General features: G+C 55.9%; 1 protein-coding gene across 2 annotated transcripts in view; it reads right to left on the bottom strand.

Moving 5' to 3' along the window:
* GRAMD2A (GRAM domain containing 2A) overlaps positions 1 to 18430 on the bottom strand; it is a 31711-nt gene continuing 13281 nt past the window's right edge. Inside the window, exons 1-12 of one of the 2 annotated variants that reach the window (XM_078079136.1) lie at positions 17111 to 17199; positions 7004 to 7096; positions 5697 to 5754; positions 5246 to 5321; positions 4533 to 4636; positions 3857 to 3955; positions 3662 to 3733; positions 3056 to 3118; positions 1916 to 2060; positions 1571 to 1670; positions 619 to 723; positions 1 to 419 (exon numbers count right to left, since the gene is read on the bottom strand). In XM_078079136.1, the coding sequence (XP_077935262.1) occupies positions 416 to 419; positions 619 to 723; positions 1571 to 1670; positions 1916 to 2060; positions 3056 to 3118; positions 3662 to 3733; positions 3857 to 3955; positions 4533 to 4636; positions 5246 to 5321; positions 5697 to 5754; positions 7004 to 7086 (909 nt within the window). In that variant the 5' untranslated portion in view covers positions 7087 to 7096; positions 17111 to 17199 and the 3' untranslated portion in view covers positions 1 to 415. Of the gene's footprint in view, positions 420 to 588; positions 724 to 1570; positions 1671 to 1915; positions 2061 to 3055; positions 3119 to 3661; positions 3734 to 3856; positions 3956 to 4532; positions 4637 to 5245; positions 5322 to 5696; positions 5755 to 7003; positions 7097 to 17110; positions 17200 to 18430 lie in introns of those variants that run through there. The other variant, XM_078079135.1, reaches the window with a different exon arrangement.

The raw sequence follows: 18430 nt of genomic DNA, 5'->3' as shown, positions 1-18430 counted from the left end.
GCAGAGGCCCACTGGTGGTTTTTGTCCGGGCCTCTGTCCCACTACTGCCGCGAGCCGCGTGGCCGTGGAGAGCTGCATTCCAGGTACCAAATCGTGGCCTTTGTCCCTTGGTTGGTTCCTAGTGCTCTGCCTCTGTGCCAGACCGTTTCCAAGGAACAAGCTAACTTTCTTTTTCCAAGGGCTTGCTGAAGCTTAGTATACAGAATTTCTCGGCTGGTTCCAAGAATCTGGCTTCGTGTCTGAGTCCCCAAATTGTAGGAGCTTTGTCAACAGCAGGGATAAGAGTTGAGGGGAGGAGGAAGGATCTGGAGTATTTTCCTTCATACTCAGTCTCAGCACAGCAACAGCATAAACCACGGGGGTCACTGGTGGAAGCTTAGCACCCAGAGCATTCTTGGAGAAGCCAAGGTGGTTGTTACCTGCACACAGGAGATCCCCAGATCAGAGAAGGGGCCTTACCCTGCACACTGTGTCCAACCTTGCTTGCCAGATTGAGCTGTCAAGCCAGCCCAAGGGCAGGGCCAAGTCCAACCAGGACAACAAGCTGCCTGGCCATAGGTATTGGCTCCTGTCCTTTACCTTCAATCCCCGAGGCATTGGGAAGAGACAGGACATCACCTGTGCCCAGGGACTGGGCCATCCCAATTCAGGGAGCATAACTGCTGTTCTAGCCGGGAGATGCGGAACGCCAGATAGGATGAGGACATGACCAAGAAGCAGATCCTGGAGAAAGAGAGATAAGAAGGATATCTTATCTGGAAAAAGGACATTTTTGGAGGCTCACCAAAAATAGGAGTGGGGACAAAGCTACTTCCTGCAACTGGAGGAATTAAAGAACTCTTTGCCTCTTGGCTACATTCAGGCCTGGACATCTTTGTTCCCAGAGGCCATGTGAGGGTCCTGAGACTCGTCCCCATGGAGGTGTCTTCGAAGCCCAGCAGGAATTCTGGGTCCTTAAACTGAGCCCACCTTCCCTCTGACCAGCCACCTTGGTCCTGTGCCTCCTCTTCAAGGCCGTTAAGATTATCCCCCAAGGTGGTACGTCCCTTCTCCCAGCAAGTGCTGAGGCTGACAGTTGGAACTCAGCCAGCAGAACCAGAGGAAGATCATGAGGTAAGGTGAGGGGAAGCCAGGGGCCCCACCATGCTCACCACTCGGCTGGTCCTTAGGCAGAATTACAGACAAGTCTGGGGTGCCAAAAACTACTCTAAAGGTGGGTGGCAGGAAGGCCACGGCTCTCCCCTAGTCTATCTGATGGCCCTCTCCAATTTTGTCAGCTGTCCCCCTCCCCAATCCCGTGCAACTTTCCCTTTTTTCAATAGCTTCACATCCTGCCCCCCCCTACTGCACACCCTAAATTACAGGGGTGCATGGATAAAGACTGGAGGCGCTTTGTCGCTGCAGAAGGGCCTGCCAGGTAGCCTCCAGACACCACTCAGGAGCCTTCAGTTGACTTAGGACCTTGCCCTCACTCTGGACAGTGACCGCCCCACACACACAGGCCCCTGCGCCAAACAGCCAGACGCCCAGGTGAGCTTGATCCCCCCCCATGTCCAATATAGTCACCTACAGCACAAAGATGACCTTGAGGAGCTGGTAATCCCAGAGCCTCAGCTCCCCGTCGCTCCTGGGCTCTTCCTCCAGCTTCTCCTCCTCACAGACGGCCTTCTCTGTGATAGGAGAGCAGTTAGGCATCGTCCTGCAGCAGGAGCCCAGCCCAGCAAGGAGCAAGCCCACCTCCCCCCATTCTCAAGCTGCTTAGGCTCTGGGCTTGGCTTTCCCTTATAGATTTGGATAAAGTACGAAACAGCTCTCAGAAGCCTTGCTGGCTGTGATTTTTCCATTTTGCAGAAGTGGGGGCAGGGAAAGCCTGGTCTTTGCAAGCAGTTGTCACAGACGAGCACCCTGAGCTCACCAGACCCGGGAGGCTTCCTGGAGGGAAAGAAGCTGTCTGTGGAGTCCATGGATGCCCGAGGTATACAAGGGATGTTGTCTGGGAGGGACAGGGACCTGGAGGCAGGGCACACTTTTCTCCACTTCATCTCAGGGATGAGGAATTCCTGCAGAGAAGGCAGGAAAAACTGTCTCTCTATGACCCTGGGATGTCACTTGTCCTAAGGGGCCCACAGTAGGTTTATCAAAGCCTTTCCAGGTACTACCAGTACGGATACCCAGTGAGCATGTTGGCAGGTACCCAGGAGGAGGGGAGCCACTGCCTTAGCAACCACGTGTCTCTCTTACCTGCTCCCTTGCTGGGACCAGTTCTTCCAGGGAACAATGTCTTTGAAGACTGCTACTATAGAACCACAGTGGGATCCAAGACGTGAGCTAACCCAGGTACGTGCTCAGATCCGCTGAGCCCAAGAAAGCTTGGCACAATGTATCTTAGATGGGATAAGTCCTCCTAATCTGGACTCTGACCCTAAGTACACCACTGACCTTAGCAGGGGGTACTTAGGGTCCCCATCAACAAAAATGGGAACAGCACCTTCTATCCCCTGCATAGTACTGTGCATATTATATGCTTGGCTAAACGCTTAGTGATTAGTGAAGGAGACTTCAAACACCCTGGGGTCATTTCCATCCCCATCACTGTTCTAGCACTCAGCTCTGCCTACCCAGAACCCCCGCAGCAGAGGAAACTGCTGGGACCTCGGCATCTCAAATGAGTCTGTCTGAGTTCTACAGTGATAGCCTTTGGAGTTCTTCCCCGAAGACATCTCTATCCCCTGGAAGGCCCTGCTGACCCTGCTAAGGAAAAGAGGAGGGTCACTGGCTCTGTGGCTGTACGGATGTGGGATCCAGCCCGGGCAGCGTTCTGGGGGCTGGACAACTGTTCTGCTCAGAAAGTCAGCAGATCTGCCCAGGACATAGTGGCTCCACATGGCACGGAGCGTGTCAGGTCTAGGGGACCCCTTGGCATAGCACGGCCACTGGCTCTTGAGCCTGGAAGGGGACAAGGGGACATTGTGGGCTGCTGCCTGGGAGGCCCTGAAGCCTCAGAGCCAGAGGCTCCCTCACACCGGCAGCTTTTGCTTCCAACCTCAGTTCTCACCAGGGACTCGCACTCAGGTTCCTCTGGAAATTCTCTTACACTCAGGCTCTTCTTGCTGGAAGGCTAAGGAAGAAAGGGAACTGGGGTCACTTGTCCATCAGGAACAGCCAAGGTCAGGAGTGAGGAGGTGTTGGCACTCTCCAAGAGAGCTTTACCTCCAAATAAGCCACCTTGGGTCAGGGGAAGCCTAGCTCCCAGAGTTTGCCGGAGTCCCCTAGTCAGTGCTGGAGCAGAGGGTAAATCCAAGGCAATGTACTTCCCCACGCTGCCGCCCCTCCCCACTTCCTCGGCGTGGGCCAAAGAGAGCTGTAGGCATACTGGGAAGCAGCCACATGCTTCTGTCTGCACACTGAAGAAGCATGATGAGGGCATACACATGGGGACACACAGCGGACACAGGCCTCAAAGAGACACACTCATAAGGATAGACACCCCGCCCAAGGACTAAGCTCAGATACAGTGAGCCTGAGCGCATTACTCGCCTCTCCCTGCTCTTGGTCCCTGTGCTGGAGAGACGGGCCAACCTCTCCCAACAGCCTGGTCCCAAGACCTCAGTCTAGGCCTGAGCAACTGCCCTGGCCCAACTCCTGCCCCGGAGCTCCATACCTGGAGGTGTGTGCAGACCCTCCTCAGCATGTCATATACACTGTCCCGGGAAAGCAGTGACACAAAGACGTACTGGGATAGAGAAAGAAAACAGAAAAGGGTGGTGTAAATACAGACTGGGGAGAGTACCAGAGTCAGGATCCTGGGGCTGGGACAGGAGACTTACAGGGATGGCCGGTCCAGAGACTCACTGACCTTCTGGCTGGTGTTGGTGGTGATGGCCAGGCCATTGGGAAGAAGCCGCGCCATCTTGTGTTTTTTGATCATTTGGACAGACACCACGGGAATGACCACCTGAGGGAGGAGAGGCATGCTTCTCTCAGGACTCACCCCCAAGGACACAGTCCCTTTGCTTCCTGCGTAGTGCCCCCTGACTGGCAGTCAGCCCAGCATGGACACCATGGAGAAGCCTGGCCCTAGGTGGGAGAATACATGAGCGTTCCACCCTCTGATGCCCTCTCCCCTTCCAGGTGTCCCACCGCCCTGCCCCTGCCCTCTGGGCTCTCACCCTATTATCCAGGAGGCCAAGGATGGTTGCCCTGGTGAATCCCATACTCCAGTAATGGAGTTCCCTGAGCCACCACCTGGCCACAATTATGGCTCCCCCAATGTGTGACATGCCACTCTGATTCTGAAGGCATTTCAGAGGCACCCATAGGCAGAATAAACTGGCTATGAACTGTTGTAGACTCTGTGGAGTCTAGATCGGGGCCCTACTTTGGAAGGGGTGAAGCTACTTCCCTGGAGACCAGGCGGGATGCCTCACAGTGAGAGGCTTCACCAGGTGCCCGATGCCCGCAGGGTAGGGGCCCTGTCTCTTTCCCGGCTGGGGCCTCATGGGCCCATTGCAGCCCTTCCCACTTATTACTACCTTTATATCCTTGCCAAAGAGGCTGGCATGGAAGCAGAGCCAGTTGGGGGAGATGTAGAGCCGGCCCTGGAGAAGGAGGTCTCTCTGGAGGGCGCAGGAACACACTGGGAATTCACAGGAAAGAAGACTGCCATGAGCAACCCCGAAGGCCTAGGGCCTGCGTCCTCACACTCAGGAGTCCAGAGCCCAGCCTCAGGGACTGCCTTGTTCAGAATCCCCCTTCCCAACCCCAGGCCCCAAACCACCCATTCCACCAGCACCCTGAGTCCTTCTCAAGAATCCTGACTGCCCCACCTGAGCCCACCAAACTGCTAGAGCTTTCCTCTTCCTCTACTCATGCTTCAAAGGGTTCCCTAAGCCTGGATTCTCGCTCCCTCAGGCAGAACGCCTTGCCCTGCTCTGGAGAGAGGGCCTCGATTGTGCAAATGCTCCCACATGCTCACTGAGAAGCCTGAGCAGGAAAGAACAGTCATGGATAAGAACAGAACAGAAAATTTTGAAGCCCTGACAGTGCCCCAAGAATACTTTCATAAATCCCATTTCAGATCCCCCATCTGCCCGGTCTTCTCAGACTTCTAAAGAAAACAGGCCCAACCACATGCAAAGGGCAGCCAGTTCCCATATCAAAATTGTGCCTTGGAGGCTCCAGAGGAGAAGACCTGGGCCTCAGGCACTCTAGGCACCTGTCCAGGCACACCTGGGAGATAGCTCACCTTTGAGAACTACCTCCTCCAAGGGGATGTCCTTAAACAGCTTGTGGTATTGTTGGTTGTATTTACTCAGTAGCGTCTGCAAACACACAAGCTGGGGCTGAGAAGTCCTGGGGGATTAGATCCCCAAAGGGGCCCTGCACCAGCCACCAGGAAATAATGCCATGGGGGCAGGGGCTCCGGGGACTTAGCACCAAGCAGTCGGCAAAGAGCCAGCGTGGGTGAAAGGCTGAGTCCCAAGCGCAGCTTGTCTCTCAGTGACATGACGACAGGAGGTCCTGACGGGCAGCCTATGATGGGAGGGGGACGCACCACCCCCACCCAGGAGGGGACACTCACTCAGGTTTCCCTTGGTGACAGGCCTTGGCGGCCAAGGAGCCAACAGTCCCTGGATTCGGGCAGCCCAGAGCCCCTCCCTTGGTGGGCAGTGAAAAGGCGGCCTCCACACACTTACCCCTTCTCGGCCACACTTCTTTATCTCTTCACCCTTCAAGCCTTCTGGCCAGTGCAGACTGCAAAAGAGACATTCCATTCCAGGGACAAGGAACCCTTGAGTCCTGCCCATACATCCTTAGTGCCAGGTCTGCCCTGGCTTTAAGCCAGAAGCTTGGGGGAGAGATTGAAGACTGAGGCCCTTCTCTAGGAGCCACAGCAAGGTGATAAGCAACAGGGAGGACGGAGCCTAGCCCTGGGGAAGGGCACTCCTGCACGCTGGGAGCCTTCCTCCCAGACAGCAGTGGGCAGCAGGCCCCCCAGGAGGTATGATCCGCCTGAGCCTCCATCTCCCATCTCCCAGAGATGCTTAGGAGCTGCCCACCCCTGGGTATCAAAAACCCTCTCCCACTTCTCTGGCCAAAGGATAAGCAGAGGAGCAGACCCAAGGATAGGTGAGCAGGAGACACAGGGATGGGGACCAGTTTGGGGAGTGGGTGAGGTGGAGATGTCAGACTCACGGCTCCGGGGCCTGGCCGTGGGCCATGATCCGGGCAGGACTGCCCTCCTTGCAGCCTCCTCCCTCACGGCAGCCTGGAGCTCAGCAGACTCACCTGACCTGAGGGAGGCTACCAAGGCTGAGGGAGAGGGGGTGGTGCTGGAACGCAAAGCTTCGCCCTGGCCAGGTTGGCCTGAGGACAGGTGGGCAGGGAGGAGGCTGGTAATCTGAGAAGCCTAGACTCTGCTAGGTCCCCGTGTGCTGGGACAGGCCCCGGACTGGGAAGAAGAGGCACGGGGCAGCCTATGCTCAGCCTAACACCAGACACAAGGTCCCCTTTCTGCCCCTTCTTTAACCCCTTTGCCCCTTTCTTTTTTTATTTTTTATTTAAACGCCAGCCAGTTAACATACAGTGCAATATTAATTTCAGGTGTACAATAAAGTGATTCAATACTTCCATACATCACCCTCATCACAAGTGCAGTCCTTCATCCCCATCACCCATGTCACCCATCCCCCCACCCACCTCCCCGCTAGTGCCCATCAGTGTGTTCTCTAGAGTTCAGAGTCTGTTTCTTGGTTTGTCCCTCTCTATCTCCTCTTCTCCCCTCTGCTCGTTTGATTTGTCTCTTAAATTCCACATATGAGTGAAGTCATACGGTATTTGTCTTTCTCGGACTTAATTTCACTTAGCATAATACTCTCTAGCTCCAACCATGTCGTTGCAAATGGCAAGATTTCATTCTTTTTTATTTGCCCCTTTCTTTAAGGTCCTCCTGAGGGCTTCCCATCCCTAATCCGTAGGTATCTCTGACCGGGAGGGGCCTCACCTGGAGTCCAGGGGTGCCTGAACCCTGGCTAGTTTCTCTGAGCAGGACACGGGGCTCTTCAGAGAAGCCGTCTTTCCATGCATCTGTTGGTTGCTGCGCAGAAACAGGCCCACATCAGGAAGGGTGGCTCTGTGGGAGCACCTTTCCCTAGCAGCTTCACACGCCCAGGCCGGCTCCTCTGCCTGCACCCCAGACGGGCCCTGCTATTCAGGCGGAGGCTGAAGATGTGACCGGTCAGAGGCAGCAGCTCAGGCAGGAGTGCTCTGGTTCCTGACAGAGGGGGCAATCTCATGCCGCCTTTTCTGGAAGCCTGCAGGTCAGTTTATGCCCAGACCGGAAGGAAAATCAGCCTACCTTAGTGGGGCATGCCCAGCCCACCCTTGAGAAAGCACAGTCTTAGAAAGGACTCTAAGACTTGCTCACGGCTGACAGTAGAAGTTCCTGAGGTGCCTGGGCGGCATTCCCATAAGCCATCGGGATCTGAGGAAGGATGCTGAGCACAGGAGGCCGAAGCAGAGCTGAGGAACTGGTGCAGTGATGGTGTGTGTTGGTTGGGGGGGGGCTCCAGTCAGCCCACAGGTAAACATGGGCTGGGAGGGGAGGAGCAGCCCCGCACCAGGAGGTGGCCTGGTGGCCTTCGGACAGTCAGGGCACCTTGGCCCTGAGAGCCAAGCCATCTCAAAAATGTCACAGAAAGGGAGCCCTGGAGGGAGGAGCTGCCATCTCCCTGGGCAGGTGGGGCTCCCCAGTGGCTTTTCAGTTCATGCCTCCCCTAAACAGCTCCAAAGCATAGGGTCCCCCCTTCCTGCCCCTCCAGGAGACAGGCTAGGAATCAATAAAACCTGAGCAGCCCGACTCACCCCCAAAAGAGTGGGCCCAGAAGCTGACAGGAAGAGAGGGTGGCCAAGAAGCAGGGCCAAGGCAGGGCGCTGCAGTGGTTGCAAACAGGCTACAAGGTCCCGGGCAGATAAGGAGCTGGAACCTGAGGCCTGCAAATACCAGCCCGCAGTCCCTCTCAGCTCTCACTGGGGCGAGTCAAAGTTCTCTTCTTCAAGAACAGAGTTGCCCACTCAGCTGAGATCTGCCAAGATCAGAGATGATTTAGTCTGACCCCCTACCATGCTGTGTACACAGTAGGAAACAGACCAGGCAAGGGACCGGCTGGACCCAGTATCACACAGTGAAGAGCCAGGTGACCTCACCCCACAAAATCAGCCCATCCACAGCCCTGTGGCCTGGTGACCTCTGTCCTTGCCCTTATGGAGAATTTTGGTGCACACATCAACATAGGTTTCCTGAATCTCGCAAAGCAACAAGTTTTGCTAGTGATTTGACCCTTTTGACCCCCAAAGGTAATTTCTAGATTTATTTGGTTCCATCATTTCACATTTCAAGAGGGTTTCCCTCCCCATCTTGATTTTTATTATGCTCATTATAGAAAATATGAAAAAGACAAAACCTATAAATATGATGATCAAAATACCCCAGAAGGAAAAAAAATTCTTCAAAAATCACCCAAAGAAAAGGTTTATGCATAAATATAGAATTTATGGGAGTGGAATTATGCATTATAATACGTAGGTCTTACTTTTGTTGCTTAACATGATCTCATGAGGAATTCCCGGTGTCCCTGTCAGATTCTCAGAAGTGTGATTCGTGGGTGGAGAATGCATATTTCTCAGGCTCTTTAGACCCACTCCAAACTGCTTCCAGATGCTCTGCTGATGACCACGAGCATCAGCGCTACGTGAAGGCGCCCGTTTCTTGACACCGAGGCCTTACCCTGGCTATTCAAATTTGGTATGTGAAAACATGCTATTTTCATTTCTATTTCTGCTTACGGAGGGGTTGAACGAGTTTTCCCATGTAGGCATATGAACCCCTGGAACTTCCACCTGTGAATTGTCTATGAGGATCTCCACGTTTGCTTATTGATTTGTATTAAATGCTTTTTCAAGAACATTAATTCTTAGTTTATCATGTTTGCAAACATCTCCCCCAGTGTGTCATTTGCCTTTAGTTTTGCCTGTGGTTTTGTTCCATTTTTGTGTGGTAGATTCCTTCCACGTCTTCCATCTCTTGGTTCCTCACTTGGCTTGCATGCTTTGGTTGGAGAGGCCCCCAATGCAGAGCGTGCACAAGTCAAACCACTGAGCTTGGACCCTGCAGCCTGTGAGCTTTCCTGGGCCACCAGGAAAGAGAAGGGTGTGGGGCCCGCTCGAAGGAACACACTCTAACCTGGAGGACCAGGGATAGAGTGAGACCTCCAAGCAGGACCTTGGCCATGGTCTCAGCGGCAGGGAGCCTGTCACTCAGGCACTGGAAAGGGTGATTGGAGGTGTCAGGGCCGTAGGAGCTCAGAGAGCAGACAGAGCGAGAGTCACAGAAGGGCTCCCAGAGAAAAGGAAGCCAAACCTTACTAGCTGGGTAGGACTATCGCCCTGCATAGGTTCCCATAATCTAACTTTGCGTTCATAATCATGCCTGTGCGGGGATCCTAGACCGAACTCATCCTTGGGTCTGGCGTGACTTTCTCCAGGAGAGGGGAGCCTGCCCTCCACCCTCCCCCGGCCTAGTGAGGAGCCCCCGTGGCAGACACTCACAGCACCCCAATCCCTGCCTCCCTCTGGGCACTTGTCACACCGGGTCGGTGCCTGAACTGCTCACCTCCGGGGGCTCCAGCATGGCAGGGACCCCGCCTCCTCCCTCACCGAAGGCCCTGAGCTGGGAGCAGAGCCAGCGTGCAGCAGGCACACACGACCCGTTTGAGGAATGACCCTGTGGGGACAGGAAGCGAGGCTGGAGGAGGGACAGACCGTGAGAAAAACAAAAGAAGGCTCTGTACATTCCCCACAGCATCTCCAGGAAGATTAGAACGGGGGTAAAACGCAGTGACTGGGAGCAAATGGCTTTCAAATATCCTTAAACTTAAAAGCAAGCCCTTTACGCATGATGAACAGGATGGTTACAAGCCATTCCGACCTGTCCATCTGTGAAGGCCAGTCCCTCCTGGCCGGCTCCTAATGTTCCTGATACAGAGACCCCGCCTGGGGCCCCAAGGTACTGCTTTCAAAATGATCAAGTCAGACTTTCCACCAGTCTTCTCCCCTACAGTGTTTAGATGAGTAAAAATAAAGACACGGGCGCGAAGTCAGATGCACAGGTAGGCCTGGGGCAGAGTGGTCACCACAGAACCAGTCAGGAGGGGAGCCCCCAAAGACCCACTGGGCCCTGCCGCAGAAGGCCAGGAAGGGGGCTTCAAGAGCAGGAAGCTGGAGAATGGGGGGGCCAGCCTGGGCCCCCCCTACTATGCTGGCGGCCTCTGTGCATTCCCACAGAGACCTCCTCAAGCCAGTTGCTCTGTGTGTTGTGAACAACACCCCCGGCCCATCCAGTCCCACCCACCTCCACACTGTGGGGTAAGATCAGAAGTCCTCAAATCTGTGTCTGTTTTTTCAATCAAAGCCCCCCACCCCAAAATATCATTATTGTAATCAAGGGGAGGCCCAATACTTTGGACATTAGAGAGGGTAGAAAAGGTTGGGGAAGGCCCCAATGGGGCCCTTTCACCCTGCTGAGCCTGGTCCCAGGGCAGGATGCCTCTCCAGAGGACGCAGCAGGAACTTGACCCGCCCGTAAGCCTGCCTTCATTCCCTCCACAAATACTGAGCTTATCGCGCCATGAGCCCAGCGTGGGGCCTGCCGCTCAGGGCAGCTGAAAGGGCAGGGATGGGCAGCTAGCAGATCCGGGGAGATGTCAGGAGAGGAGCCAGGCCAGTCAAGAAAGGGGGGGCCACAGAGAGAGTAGGGGAGGAAGAGAGAGACCACGAGGAGGGCATCCAGAGGTGCCAGAGTCGAGCTGCGTCCTGCAAACTCCAGGCTTCACAGGACACCTGCCATGTGCACTCCACTCTCGATGTTTCCCAGGCTCAAAATACTCCCACTAGGCGGGCACTCCCAAATCTAAATCTCTAACCTGACACCCCCTCTCCTCCTGAGCTTCAGCCCGCCATCAGGATGCATCCAGCAAGGCGCGCTCGGTGTCATCCCCTAGATCTGCTTCCTTCCGAGCACCCAACATCCCTGAAAGGTTCCTCCCACCACAGCGGCCCCAGCCAGAATCCGTAGCTCTCTCCTCCCCACCCCCACGACCAATCGATCCCCAAGGCCCCAAGAGCCCTACCACCGCTTAACCCACGACACCATCCACCTTCTCCACTCCTGCTGCGCGGGCCAGCCGCATCACCACCGTCGTTTCCGCGGATGCGGGCGACAAGCTTGCTCACATGCCTGGCCCTCTCCGCACCTTGCACAACCAACAGAGCCACCTGGGGCCCAGAGCCGGTGCCGCCGCTCTGCTGCTGGTGTTCCTTCTTGAGTCCCCTCTCGCCACCTCCGCAGGCCTTCCTGAGCATCCTGCTTCCCTTCCCAGGCTCCCCCACAAGGCTCCCCTGAGCCCCAGCTTCCTTGCTGCAGCCACCCTCCCCAGGGGCTCGTCCTCCGCACCTGGAATTCCTCTCCACGCGCATCCACCTGGGGAATTCCGCTCATCTTTAGAGCCCCAGTTCAAATGTCACCTCCTCTGTGAAGCCTTCCTGGTTTCCCCCCTGCAGAGCTGGTCAGTCCCTCTTCTGCGGTCCCTCGTCCCATCCGTCATGCTGTCGCCCCAGCACTTACCACACCAGACTGTGCTTGTCTGTCTACACATCCGTCTGCCCCCAGTCAACTCTGCGCTCCACCAGGGGTGTGTCTCATCCAGCCCTGTATCCCCAGCACACAGCAGGCACCCAGTGTTTGCTACCGTGAAGGAAGGAGACAGAGACAGAGAGATGGTGACACTCCCAGAACGGGGAGGGCAGGACAAAGCCAGGCAGCAGGAGGGAACGGCATGGAGGACGGAGCCCACGGGGCCCCTGCAGGCGGCTGGAGCAGGCGTCAGCACCAGCCCAGCACTGCCAGGCACCCAGTCCATCCTGGCTGACTGACCAAACGGGGAGCTCAAGTGGGAGGCAGAAGACATAAGAAAAAGGAGAAAGCGGCTCAGACGGGATGGGATGGATGTGGTATTTGGGGCCCTCCTGCCTCCCCTGCACTGTCCACTGAAGGGCATGCCCCTGGGCTGTCCTGTGCCCAGGCAACACTCCTCCAACTTACCCAGCCCCCTTGTCTACACTCAACCCTTCATAGCCCCAGGGCAAACCCCCCCCCCGGGCTCCTCCAAGCCGTACCCCAGCCACGCTGAAGCAGAAAGCCAGGCCTAGCAGCCTGAGCCAGCCAGGCCTCCAGGGTCGCAGGCAGGTCCCCTGGGGCAACTTGGGGGCCTCCCAAGTTGACTTCTTCTGGGCATTCGAGATACTAGAGCATCCTGGGGGGCCTGCCAGCCCTTCTCAAGGCCAGGCCCAGCGACAGTTTCTCCCCTTCGGCAGCCAGCTAGGACCCTGGGCCCCGGGGACCTCCAAGTAGAGCCCTCTTCCAAACAAAAAAAACCACACCTTAGCACCACGTCCCTGAAAGCACAAAACTCACAGGCCACCAAGGTGGCCCACCTCCACCTCAGCACACGGCGCACCACCTCCTTCACGGAGGAGAGAGACCGTCCCATCAACTCTTATGTGCAGCCTGCTGGCTACACGTGAGCATCACATGGAGAGCTTCTCCAAAAAGCAAACAAAAAAATGATGCCTGAGCCCTGTCTCACACCAATTAAATCAGAGCCTCTGGGGGGAGCCGCTAGGTAACTATATATTTTCAACTTCTTAGTAAAGAATAATTTGCACACAGAAAAGTGCACATAAAATAAGTGTACAATTCAGTGCATCTCACAAATAGAACACACGTGGAAACCAGCCCCCAGAAACCCCCCACCCTGCTCCTTCCAGTCTCGTCCCCTCCCCCGAAACCCACAAGGATGACCCTCATCCGGGCTTCCACGACACACGTGGTCTCTGCCTCTCCGGGCTTTCTGTGAATGGAATCGTACCACACATACTCTTTTATGTGGCTTCCTTTACTCAGCAATGCATTTGGGGGGTCCGTCCACGGTGTTGTGTGTAGCTGTAAACTGTGCATTTCCACTAGTGTTTAGTATCCCATTACACGGACATACTACAGCTGATTTATTCATTTGACTCTAGATGGGCATCTGGGCAGTTTTCCAGTTTTTGCCTGTTGCGAAGGTGTGGTCAAGAACATTCCAGTACCTGTCGTGTGGACACAAGTATTCATTTCTATGGGTAAACACTTAGGATTGGAATTGGTGGGTCAGATGTTCAGTTTCAGGCTTTTCAAGGCTCTCAGGTGATTTGAAACATGCAACCAGTGTAAAGAAAGCACTGGATGAATCTCGCCCCCACGTCTCTCCTTCCTTTGGGGCTCAGAGGGAGAAGCATACCTCCCCTGGAATCCAGGTGGAATCCCCCTCCCCGGGCTCTGGATCTAGGGCCCTGCCCCTCTAGAGTTCCAGGAACACCCTTGGCAAGACAGGAACCACATTGTTCATAGAGATTTCCTTCATCTGTTCAGGTCACAGAGCACATTTACTAGGTCACGCCAGGGAAGCAGGGGCAGCTTTCTGTGCGGCAGAGGTTGGCTCTGTGTCCTTCCTGAGAGCCTCCCTACGTCCCTCCCAGGGCCACAGTCCTGACACATAGCCCAGACACCGGCTGACAAGACCTCTGCCAAAGGGAAACTGGCATAATGTTGATAAAGTCAGGCTGATCATCAGTACTCTAAAACCTGAAGAGAAAAAGCGATCTTCTTTTGCAAAAATAATCCTAGTATTTCTTACACAGAAACTGCACCTCACTTTATTTTCGAAGCTGATGTTCCTTATCTAGGACAACTGCTTTGCTGTTTCTGCTGCCCAGAAAAGGGGAGAAAAGCCCACAGCTGAAGTGCATCCTGAGTATATGGGGGTGGGGCTCGGTGCGTTGGGGGCCACACGCTGGGTGCCCCCCATCCAGCTGTCCAGCTCAGCAGCCCCGGCAAAGGGCTCAGCAGGGGCAGGTGCTCAGCGCAGCTATGAACCCTACGTCCCAGGAGGTCTGAGAACACCTGAGCCAGGGATGTGCTTAGCTCCCTCTGACGACCTGGGGCAGCTTTGAAATGAATGGGAAGGTGGAAGGCCAGGTGCCCTGCTTCCCAAGACGTCACAGTTTGGACCAAATGACCCTGGCCGCCACTGGCAGAACCACAGGTGCTTCAGACCTGCATAGGGCCATCTGCAAGCTGACCAGCAGCCTCTCTGGAGGAAGAGATGATCTTAGCCCATTTCTAGTGGATCCTCCACTAGACTCCATTTCTAGTGGATCCTCCCCAGAGCCTACGAGACGGGAGGTGCCCAGCAGAGGCAGTGAGCAGGCAGGACGGACGTATGCTGCAGGGACACTGGAGCGGAACCTCCGGGTGCCCCCGGAGCTGGGTCTAGAACAAGTGAAGAGAGAGCAGAGAGCAGAGCGAGAAGCAGCAGGGCATGGGCCAAGGCCCCAGGCTGGGAGAGAGCAGAGGGTCTGGCCCGCTTGCAGCCCATTCACTTTCCCAGCACTTGCAGCCGGACCAGAAGCCCCACAACCAGGGCATACCTGAGACGTCATTTCAGCCACTCACGTGGGGCAGGTGGTTCTGCTGGCATTTCACGGGGGCAGAAGGGAGGCCCAGCTGGCTCCAGTGACGTGCCCACACGCAGTCGTTGGCAGGGCCAGGACCCCGTGGAGGTCTGACACCCAGGCCTGGGTTCCACCACACCCCCAACAGGCCTTCAGGGTCAGGAGGCGGAAGGACTCGGAAGGTTCAAACCAAGTCAAGCCCTATTAGCGGAGGGAGCCCCTGGGGAGAGGGGAGGGGACAGGTGTGGCTCAGGACCTCCAGCCCTGAGGCCGGCTCTGGCGTCCGGTCATACAGATGAGGAGGCAGCCCAGACAGGTAAGGCACGAGCTCCTGACCACACAAGCAGGGAGGAGTGGAGCTGAATTCAAACTCCGGTCTGGCCGAAATCCTGCACTCTGTCCCCTTCAGCATGCCACCCAGAGGGCTCCGCGCCTGGTGTTCTGCCCTCTCCCGTAGTGCTCCCAGTAGACGGGGCTTGGGGGAGACCAAAGGAGGTCTCTTGGGCTGAGACAGCCATGCAGGGGCCTGTCTGAGAGGTGGGGTTCCCTAGATCAGACCCCTTCCTATTCTCCACCCGCACCAAGCTTTTATCTTCTCCGCTCCAAGAACCAAACAAACTGGGAGAGCTAGTTGTTCAGGAGGAGATGTGAGCTGGCTAGGCCTCTGGGGGTGGCTGCATCCAGCCTGAACAAGGACCCCTTTGAGCTCTGCTGCCAACAAGAACACCTACCTACAGGGATCTCAGAGGCCCCTGGGCCTTCTACCCAATGGGAGCCGGGAGGGCCAAGAGCAAGGCTGGCCCCATCTCCCACTCTAGGCAGCCAAGACGCTGCCCACTGCCCAGGCCTCTCTGTGGAGCCCAGAGCTGGTCAGCCAAGCCCTTAGCTGCTTGGTTGACTGGCCCCACCCCAGTTAAAGGACCCCAATTGCCCTCTTCCCTGCTCTAGGGCCTCCCACACACCCCCGCCATCCAGATCTGGGCTCTCGGGGTACACTAGAAAGGCCCAGGTCCTCACAGGGATGGAATTCAGAATCAAAGTGCTCAGGCTGACTTCTCTCAGGCATTTGGGAGCGTTGCTAGTGAGCTGTCCTCCCGGCTCTGCCTGGGTCCTGCTTAGCTCCTGCCCAAGGTGGAGACCTTCTCGCTCTTATCCCCCAACACCTCCACTCCCCGAAGCCTGGCGAGCCTCTAGCTCCGGGGAGAGCAGACCCCTGCTCAGATATCTTCATTGCTGTACCGCCCATTTAAGTGGCTGTCTCCCCACTAGACCCACTAGACGGTCTTCCTTATTCATCTCACCCCGGGGCTGCACACAGCTTCAGGCATGCAGTAAGTGCTCAATAACTGTGTACTGAATAAACAAACACTCCCTGCTGAGAAGCTCCTCTGTGTAGTTTGTTCCACCGCACTGGGACTCAAGACACAAACACAAGACCTGGAGAGAGAGCAAGTCACTCAAGTTTGCTTTTCGCTGCCCTTGACCTCCTTCTGTGTGGTCCCCAGTCACCTTCCTCAGGGTCTGCTCCCCTATAAAATGGGGGGAAATCCCCTCTCTGACCTGCAGATCTTCAGGGCTATTGGGGGGGTCTGAGAGGTCATGGCCTAGCCCTGGGGCCGACGGGGGGGGGGGGTTCTCACAGCCTCGCCCCCCACCCCCCACGCCTGCCAGCAACACTGAAAACTCTACATCCCATCATGCCCCTTGAGGGATACCTAGAAGTGCAGCCGCCCATGGGAAGCAGAGACTGAGGCCCCACCAGGCCCCAAATGGCACCCACAGAGCTCCTGCATGACTGACTCTTCCCCTGGGACTACAGCCAGCGAGCCTCTGCGGGGACGGCCCTCTCTGCACCTGGGCCCCACCCAGGGACTGCCCCCCACCCCGCCCCGCCGCGGGGGCCCAGGAGGCACTCCCACAGCTCAGCCCCCCTCCCCCAGAGGTCTGAGGCCAGCAGTTGCCGCCCCTTCCCGGCCAGAGCTCAGAGGCCCGCAGAGTGAGAACAGTCCCCAGGGAGACAGACGGACAAAGAGCTGAAACATGGAAGCTCTGCTGCCGGGCACGGCCAGGATTTCTCGCGAAGCCCAGGCCACACCGAGGAGCAGGCGGTTGGTCCTGCGGAGAGTGACCTGCCTGTCGCTGGCCTCATCCCGCATTTCCACTGCTGTGGAAGCATCTGTTTAAGCTGGCACCCCTGGACCTGGTCACAGACCACTTTTTCTTGGCCGGCCACTTCGGGCCTGGCCATTTCCAGACAAGAAGCTGGTCATTCAGGTCGAAAAACAGACTTGCATTCATTAAGAAACAGAGCACTCCTGTGCTCCTGGGGGCTACTCTCTGCCCAGCCTGCTGAGGGAGGGCCCACAGGCCACCCGGCCGCTCAGCCGCCCCCCACCCCCGCCCAAGGCTACCAGGGGGCGTGGCTACTCTCGGGACAAGCCCGCTCTGTCCATCCACGGATACCATCCAACGCACCCCAATTCAACCATCCCCTAACACCCACCTCAGATTCACGCTGGCTTTGTGGGCCCTCCAGGCTCTTCTCAGGGCACGGGGCTGGTTGGAAGGAGTCTAGGGTCCTGAAAGAGGCTGGGGGTGGGGGCCAGAAGACAGAGAGGCAGGCGTGGAAGTACCTGTCACTGCTGAGGGGGCTTGGAGAAGCCACTCCCTCTCTCTGGGCCTCAGTTACTCTCAGCGAAGGGGCGAGAAAGCCTCAGCCCAGGAAGGAAAGCAAGTGTTGTCTGAGGGAGAAACAAAGCAGAGCTAGGAACTGGGTGAACTGCAAATGACCACTGACCCTCCTGTGGTCAGAAGAACCCCCTACCCCAGGAGAGGCTAGCAGGGTCACAGTCCTCAAAGGGCTGCCAGCCTCCCTGCCTCCCGCCTACAAACACCAGCTGAACGTCTGCAGTTCGCGCAGCTCCGTGTAAGTGCTGTGTGTACTAAGAGGGATAAGGCAAGCTATTATCCCCAAAATGCCTGGTGGGAGAGGCAGACATGAAACAAATATTTATATAAATCAATACATAATTATAACTATGTCATCTATGCTACGAAAGAAGAGCCCAGCGTCCTAGTTGGACCTCTATCAGGGCGTCCTGACTCAGCCGTGGAAAGCAGGGAAGGTTTCCCTAAGTAGTGGCATTTTGAGCTGATAGCCAATGGGTGCTAATCAGATGGGGGAGGGTATTTGGAGGGAGTTAGAGAGGGGTCATTGTAGAGGGTTTATGATGGATGTGCAAAGGCCCTGAGGCCAGAGGTGTGTAGCATGTATGAGGAACATAAACAGAGCCTTTGTGTCTAGAGGGTAGAAGTAGTGAAGTGGGGAGCAACGAGGCTGGAGGGGTTGGCAGGGCTAGATCATGCAGGGCCCTGTGCACCCCAATAAGGGTTTCTTTCATTTTCTTAAAAGCAGTGGGGAATCAATAAGGGGATTTAAACAGGGAAATACACTATCAACTTTGTATCTTTTTTTTTCTTTTAAAGATTTTATTTATTTATTTGACAGAGAGAGACAGCGAGAGAGGGAACACAAGCAGGGGGAGCGGGAGAGGGAGAAGCAGGCTTCCCGCCGAGCAGGGAGCCCGATGCGGGGCTCGATCCCAGGACCCTGGGATCATGACCCCGAGCCGAAGGCAGACACCTAACAACTGAGCCACCCAGGTGCCCCTATCAACTTTGTATCTTAAAGAGATCGCTCTGACACATAGATTTGCTTGAAAGTAATCCAAAGGAGGTGGGGAAGGGGGGAGTAGAGGTAAGTATTGATGAAATAGGGACAATCTTCTGTTGATGATTATTATAGCTGGGTGATGGATACATG

The sequence above is a fragment of the Halichoerus grypus genome, chromosome 8 (assembly GCF_964656455.1).
Source record: "Halichoerus grypus chromosome 8, mHalGry1.hap1.1, whole genome shotgun sequence".
Lineage (NCBI taxonomy): Eukaryota > Metazoa > Chordata > Mammalia > Carnivora > Phocidae > Halichoerus > Halichoerus grypus.
This window is presented reverse-complemented; position numbering and strand designations above follow the sequence as displayed.